This window comes from Scomber japonicus, chromosome 2 (assembly GCF_027409825.1).
Source record: "Scomber japonicus isolate fScoJap1 chromosome 2, fScoJap1.pri, whole genome shotgun sequence".
NCBI lineage: Eukaryota > Metazoa > Chordata > Actinopteri > Scombriformes > Scombridae > Scomber > Scomber japonicus.
Window position 1 is genome coordinate 30937416 of NC_070579.1, and position 8408 is coordinate 30945823.

The 8408-nt window shown below is 37.3% G+C and overlaps 1 protein-coding gene across 1 annotated transcript; it reads left to right on the top strand.

The window, feature by feature from the left end:
- Positions 1–1131: 1131 nt before the first annotated feature.
- Positions 1132–4475, top strand: cep20 (centrosomal protein 20). Its single transcript, XM_053336172.1, has 4 exons — positions 1132–1180; positions 2400–2597; positions 3365–3449; positions 3854–4475. The coding sequence occupies exons 1-4, from the start codon at positions 1153–1155 to the stop codon at positions 3981–3983; spliced, it is 441 nt and encodes a 146-aa protein (XP_053192147.1). The 5' UTR covers positions 1132–1152; the 3' UTR covers positions 3984–4475.
- The last annotated feature ends 3933 nt before the right edge of the window (positions 4476–8408 follow it).

An 8408-nucleotide genomic window follows, 5' to 3' on the forward strand; every position in this document is an offset into this window, starting at 1 on the left:
CAAAGTAAACACATAAAAAGTCAATAGGGACCTTGCTGGTCAGATTTAACCTGACGCCGGAGGTGAAAACCACCATGAATGAAGAGAATGCCTCTTCAAAACAATAGTGAGAAATCTGTGTGTGTGTGATTGTCTCTCTGCCTCCACCACACAACTCAGGCCATACACATATATGCAGAGAGGGGGAGAAAAAAAATCAGTATTGTTCTTCTGGTGCTGACATGACAGACTGTAAATAGTACACATTGACGACCAAATTGACACTTTACTCCTGATTCAAAGAACCCTATGAACTTTTCAAAGAGAAGAGGCATTTACTGTTTTTGTCTTACTGGTTTAGACAATATATTCAAAGAGAAACACTATAGTTTATTTATGTCATATGACAAAATGTATTAAGTGTCCTTAAGATTCAGAGGATTGTATTATATTTATACTTTTTTATAACAAGCTTGTTCATTTTTCACTGACCATTTAATGTTGTTGTACTGTCTTGTTCCATACATCATGCTGGAAAATAAAATGTATTTGAATCTACATTATGGTTATGCCTGAATTCATATATATTAAAGGGAGCGTATATGGGATTATAAAATGATTATAAAATGTATTTGGGTTTATTGGAAATAAAGACTAAGGCAGGTTCAAATTACATAGTGGTAATGGTTTAGCTGTAGGTTTTTAACATCAACGTCAAATCTCAGTCTTTCAAAGCAGATCTCGAGACCTTCAGAGCAAGTCTCAGTCTCGTTGGATATGCTAAATAAATACTCCACGTGTAATGTCTGCCTGACACTGTCTTAATTTATTGTTACTGGATTTAAACAGTTCAATTCAAAGGGTAATTAGAAGCACACATTACCATATTTTCATATTGAATTATCTTTTTCCTTATCAAGCACAATAAAGAGAAGGCATAAACAGTGTTTATGCACATGTTTTAAGGAATATAAAAATGAATATTTACATTCCTTTGAATTGAAATGTTAAAATAATATTAAACTGATAAAGATGAACGGAATAAGGCCTGTAGAGGTTACAGTAACAGCAGGTGTTTTGGCTGTCATAAACTCATCCACTGGATGGCATCAGACATGAAGTAATTTGGCTGCATGCAGGTTACTCGTTGAACATTTGTTTATACTTGTTGCAATGGCGACCATCACTGAGCTCAAGTGTGGTAAGCTCTCTTTCAATCGTGGTTTTGTTTCTTTAATATTCTCAAATTACATGATAAACGAGTAAAGACTGACGTTTGCGCTGAACACATCTGCCTGATGTTTAATAATACTGCTCAACTAATGTCACTTTAGCTTAAATAAAGCGAGCCTCTTGCCTGTAGGAACCTCCATTCAAAAATCTGACGATTAAGCTAGCTAAATGGCTTCAGTTGTCAGGAGACTTGAGTCTGAAAGTGACTTCACACGTCGTAATTCGTAAAAATACGCGTTTCAATTCGGCATATAAAAATATGACCCAAGTGTCAGATAATTATCGTTTTTTGTGCGTTTTCCCACTGCTGACGGTGGTTAGCTTGGCTAGCTTAACGTTAGCTAACGATATATTACTTTTGTACGGAAGCCGTTTGTTTTCTCGGTGGTATAACCGGATAACTTAAATCTCTATCTCGAGAAAACGACTTTTGTGTGAGTGATAACAGAATAATTTATGATGAACTCGAAAATGAGTGTCAGGTTAATTTGACCAAACAATATTGATTATTGACTTCAAGATGATTTCATCAATTTATAAAAATAGTTAAGTGTTACTATAAGCTAAAGAAGACAGTCTATTAGTAGATAGCCATTCTTAAATAAAATATGACAAGGAGCATTAAACAGAGGAAAGCGGTGAGTTTACTTAAATGTTTCAAGTTTCATGATATTTTTCCTTAATCCATACATGTAAAAGAAATGTCAAAGTTTCCCAGCAGATGTCGCCAGTTTGGCTCTTAGATGCTTTAAAACAGTGAACCATTATCAACACTATGGACTCAGATTGAGTAACTGCCTCAGAAAGCTTTGTTTCCCCCATCACTAATGCTGGCATGGCAGCCCTGACCTCTGATAGACATTATTACTAATAACAGGAAACCACCTTTTGTTTTCTCAAGATAACTGTGTTAAAAAATAGCTGCACATACGGCTGTCTCCTGCTTCTGTTCTTTGCCAAAGATTGAATGTTAAGCAGGTCTATATTAAAGATACGTCTTGCAATTTTTGGGTTGATTAATTATTCGGACTGCATATTTTGAGCAAACTTGAGCTGAATTTGCTGGCTTATAACACAGCGCAAACTCTCAGACAAGACCTGACTCTTGATTAAAAACAAATGACACAATACAATCATGCATTGTTTTCTGGACTCTTGACTCAGTTAAAATATTGCATTTTTTCAAGCCGTGAGGGAAACACTGGAGTCCCGCGGTGTGCTGGGCCAGCTGAAAGCTCGTATCCGGGCAGAGGTGTTCAGCGCCCTGGATGACCAACGTGAACCTCGTCCACCGCTGTCCCACGAAAACCTGCTCATCAACGAGCTCATCCGGGAGTACCTGGAGTTCAATAAGTACAAGTACACTGCGTCAGTACTGACAGCAGGTGGGTGAAAATGTAAAAGTCTCTGGGTAACAGTACCACCATCTCTTTAATGATTTTGAGGTTATTAGGCCTATTTGGTTTATCATTCTATGCTCCATAATTAAAAGCAAGGCCTTTTCTGTGTAATGTTGGTTAATTGACTGGTGTGACAAAAAGCTGTTATTGTCAGTAATAAAAAGACAGGAATTTATGTTTCCTTCCTCCTCTCAGCAAACATTGTCAACTGTGGCAATCCATAACGTAGAAATTATAAAAAAGTCTCTTCATACAAATGTCTGGGTGTTATGAGATGCCACCACATGTAAGAAGAGAAGGCAGCATATTTACTTTCTTCATAGACTCAGATCTTTTGGAGCTGAATTTGTACCTAGGCCAACTCGTGGCACACCCTTTAAGTAGCTCACAACAAGAGCATGCTCAGTCAACTTCTGCCCTCTTACAGGCGATTTAGAGTGCCTCCATTTAAGTGCAACAGGCTCAATATGTAATGTGTATGACTGTCAAGACTGTTTGATGTGTTTTGTAAAGTATCATATGTGTAGTTGTCTGTAATCTGTGTGTAAATCTCTTAGATGGAGCTGCCTAAGAATGCAAAATGAATTTCAGCCTAAACTGACAATAAAGTTACATCATATTCGAAAGCAGCAACGTTACTTTATGAAAAAGACCTATTTTGATTTCAGATTCCAGATGTTGTTTTTGATTTAGCAGTTGTTATTATAGAGCAAAGTGCACTACTTCTAAACTCAGTGTGTTTGTTTTCTTAGAGTCAGGCCAACCAGAAGTTCCCCTGGACAGACAGTTCCTAGCGAATGAGATGAGAGTCACAGAGGATACAAGCTCCAAGTCTGTGTAAGTGCATAAGCCCACTGTTTTTTGGGAAATGGAAATACAGTGTTCAAAATGTATTGTACTCTCTAGAGTTTGGGGGAAAGTAATCTTAGAAGCTTAAAGTTTAAATCTTGAAATACCTAGAGATTTTCAATATTTCTCTAGGGAGTCTGTTTTTTCCTTATCAGTTATCTTTGTATACCATCAGAGAAAACAGAAAAACACATCATTAAAATAATTACTGCTGACTCATTTTGATATACTGTCTACCAATGTAACCATAATGTTCTGGTATTTATTCTGTCTAAGGACCTTATCAGTCAGCCCATTTTTTCCCCAGTCTTATTTTCAAAAAACAATTATTTTAAAAAGTGAAAATGTTAATTCCAAGTTTTTTTTTTGTTTTTTTACATTTTACTTTCCAGACCTCTTCTGTATGGCTTGGTGTCCCATTTCATGAACAGCAGTGATAATGGAGGGAAGGTGTTTCTGCGGGGTACCTCTCTGCCAGCCGGTCCCACTGCCAGCAACACAGTACCAAGACCTGACGCCTAAAATGTGACGCTGCACTGGATACACACTGTGAACAATAAGATACTTTGACACTTGAATGGCTTACATGAAATTGTACAGCATCTTTTTGGCCTCTATTGTAAATAAACTGCATTTGTGATTACTTTACTTTACTTTACTACAGACAGTATATGAGTTCTTCTGAGCTGATAACATGCAGAAAGCCTTTGTATTGTTTTTTGTATGTTGCCAATTGATTCCAGGTTGCCTTTTTATGTTTTAGTTTTAATATCTGGTTTTTAAAAGTGGCTTTAGCATCAGATTAAGTTGCACTGCTTGTAGTAATCCTGTTCAGAGTGACATATTTCTTGTTCTTTCAGTAGTAACTGTTTAGATTACATTCCTTGATATTTTTTCTATTTCAATTTACAAATGTTGGATGTTGTTTCTGTCTTTTTAGATATTGAAAATAAAAAGTTTTATATTTATACACCGCTCTAAGAGTTGTTGAAGTGCTTATTGGGTACCACATGGTGGCAGCCTCACCAAAGAGAAGACTGGAGACCAGCTCCTGCTGTGGCCTCATAGCCTCTATCTTCATCTGTGACGTGTGGCGTTGTGCATTTAAACTCTACTACATAAAACATGAGGCAGATTTTGTGCTTTTGGTCTGTGGAACATCATCAAAGTAAACCTGATAAAGATAATATATGTGTGAGCTGTAGTAATAACATATATAAGGCACAAGATCTGAAGATATGTAAAAGTAGAGGAATGTTAATCAACCTGCAGACAATAACTCAAAATGATGATGACACTCTGATAATAAAGGACACAAAGGAGAAAGGTTAGCACACCGGCTCCAAATAGTTGAATTCTCTTTTTCTCTTTAAGGTAATGTTGTGACATTCACAATCCTTGTTGAAACGTTGCCTTGAAAGGAGAATTAAATTATTTGGAGCTTAACGGTGTGCACATTGCACTGCAGTGAAATATATTTTTTTGTCTCACACCTGTACTGTATATTTTTGGCAGAACTTCTTCCCTTTTCTATAATAAAGCTCATAAATACCACACAGACACAGCAAGTGCATTTGAATTCAACTGCATGCATTAACACTGTGGCTAAAATGATCTCAACACTTTTATTTAGACATTTAAACAGTTTAACATGGAGGTAAAGAGATGGCGTGTATTGCTTGTAGTCAAAGTTGTATTTGCGAGTGTGTACTTTTGAGCATTTCCTTTATGCACTTTTCATCACAGGACAGTGTGAATAGTATTGAATAACCCAACCTGAACGTTGTCTAAATTTACGTCCAGTTGATTTCCTGTGATTGTCTTAACATTTTGAACCTCATTGTGTTGGCCTGTGTGGTTAAACCCAGCCATGCCCTTCCACTCTCTGCCTTTGAGTTGGTCAAAATGTGTTCACCAATGCTACTTCCCCCATGTTTGTCTGTAGTACTGTATGCTAGCTGACACCTCACGATCACTAAATTATGAAATGCCATCCTTCTTACAGACTGACTGAGCTACAGAGAAATTAAACTCTCATCTCACTTGAAGAGAAGTTTTTACTCAAGTACCTGCAATTCCACTTGTAGTTGCACTTCTAAATTTGAATCTAATGTCTAACTTGGGTGTGTGAATTTTTTCTGTCCATGTTTATTTCTTGTGCGCAGGTCTATTTTGAAAAAAAAAGATCAAACTGTGAGAGATTAACTACAAAAAAAACTAAGATGTTTCATCATTAATCCTACTGACTGAGTTACACACAGTATCTCACAAGTGCTTTATTTTATCATTCCAATATTTCATGACTTTGTTTATTAGTTTGTTCTGAATGGCGTAAATATCACTGTTAACTGTTTCTTTTTTTCTCAGTGCTTTTTTAAAAATACCAATTTATGGGTGGCCTGGAGGACCCCAGTCAAGAGCACCCAGTTCTGCCTGTGTAGTTTTAATAGATGGAACCATTTATTGAGTTCATGTTTGTTATGGGTCTTAATTCAAAGCATCGCACACTATCAGGAAGCTAGGGGCACTCTGTCAGGTTGTTATTTTGAAGTTTATGTGGAAAGCTTGTTCTTTTGATAAAAGCTGCAATTTGTATGAAAGAAAAGTCAATATTTTCGTTTTACACAGTATGATAATTAACTAACTTCCCTAAAATAATCACCCCACCCCCCCACCCCCCTCCCAGATAACATTAATTACATAACTAATGATATTTTGAGAATAAATAACGGTTGTTTATTACAGTAGTTTATTCTTAGTGTCTCCATGGACCCCAGTCATTATGTTAAGTGTTGTATGTTAAATATGTTTGTGGGATGAGGGTTAAACTGATTTGAACCTCCACACTTTACCCTAGCTGCTCTCATGCTTGTTCTCCTTTTCCCCCCCTCTTAAGTTCTCCACAGCGTAGGAAGAGTGGCTGCAAAGGCCTTTTCATCGCCTTAATTTTAGTTTATTTGTACAGTAGCTATGTAAGCGTAACACTTATGCTCGTGTCACGTCATTGTAGATGTGTATTAATTGTGCAGCAGATTGATTACCTTTAATCAACAAAAATATGCTTACGATAATAAAATAAAAGACATATAAAAGACCCCTCGCTGCATGAACATCCACTGCAACAAGTCCGTATTTTTTGCATCTCACTTCCTCTCTCACCATTTAAGGGAACTTGACATTCTTATCTCACACGACTTAAAAGCCCCATGTTTCTGGAAATGATTATCTACAGAGCTGGCCATTTATTTTGCATCTGATTACTGATCCTGAACACTCGAGTTGTGCTTGAGTTCCACTCTCCATAACATAATCCATTTTGAACTTTATTTATCCATTCCACTCTGTCATATCTACATCTGCCAGTCTTTATTTTAGAGGCTTTGATAGGTGAAGTCATTACTCTCAAATTAGTTCATTGAAAGCATGAGGTCAGAATATTGAGCTCACAGGCTTGTTTTGCTGAATTTAGCCATGACTCTGATGGAGTAAGGAGCTGTAAAGATGAAATGTAACCACTAACCATCCCAGTAGACTGTACAACAAGATGTAATGTCCACTTAACTTTATACAGTGTCCTAATTTATTGTTTCTCAGTCCCATTAGAATCTATAATGTGTGGTTCAGTATAGTGTATAAAGGTGCTAAAAATAGAACCACAGTCAGCTTCATTTGGGACATTTGCAGTTCATCTGAATTTACATGGCTTGTTTGGACCAAACTGTATCTGCCCTTAATGGCTTAGGCCATGAGACGTCGAGCTTATTGGCACTAGATATGAGTGTTCCCTTGAAAATGGCTATATAAGCGGAGGAAGTTGAACAATGGCACATGATTGTGAAATTGGCAGTTTGCCTTATAATAGGTAGCCTTGCTCCTCCATTGTATAAATTAGTTGTGTGTAAAAGAGACAGCTGTATAAATAGTAGTGAATGCAGTGGTCTTTTGACTGCAGCAGAGCGAACTGGTGTTTGCCCCGGGGCTCAAATTAGAATGCAATTGCATTCCACTGGGGTCAAATATATCCATAAACATATTTTCTGTCTGATAGATGGCCATCTATGGACATGAGGGTGGAGAAAAACACTAAACATATGGTATGTAAGGTATCTCTGCTTTACAGTTCATGTTGTTATACATCCACATGTACGCCATCAGCTGTTGGTTTAGTTAGTAGTGGTGTTCATAAACGAGTCTCACAGAATAATTCTTCAAACCAATCATTGTTACAGTACAAAATACACTTTTAAAATTGGATTCACTGACTGCAGTTGATTCAACCATCCTTCACTCAGAGTTTTAATCCACATTCACTCCCAGCACCTCCTCTCCTTTTTGTCTCTGTGCACTTTTCATATGTTTATTAATTGCTTGGATGGGGGGGGGGGGGGGGTGCATTTTGGCCAAAGATTAGGACAGACTCATTTTTGTCGTCACAATATGTCTGCATACTTCCACTTGAGCCCATCAGGGGTTTTTTTTAGGTTTCTGTCCTCCCTTCTGCTTAAATGGATCATCAAACATCACATTAAAATTTTTCAGAAATGACCTTTTCCCCTGGCAGCAGTTTACTGCCATGCAACGCAAAAATCATCTGACAGACTGTCTGTTTAATCAGGGTGACTCAACATTGCAACTTTTCATATGTCACTCTTCTTCAGTAACAGGAGAAATATTTACAATAATATAGTCTTCATCGAGAACCAGCAGCAGATATCCCCTTGTTGCCTTGGGGATAGACAAACTGTAGACCATTTGTCACAGCTAACTACAGGTAAATAACAAGAGTTATCCCCATAGAGGCAACTTTGTTTGTTTGAACAATGCTATTGCTGCTGGACCATATTTAGTCACTGGGGCTTGGGGTGCTTGTCTGTGCTAGACTTTGAAAGTTACACAGAAAGCAGCTGAGATTCCATGCAGACCCCACTGTCCTTATATGGCACACAC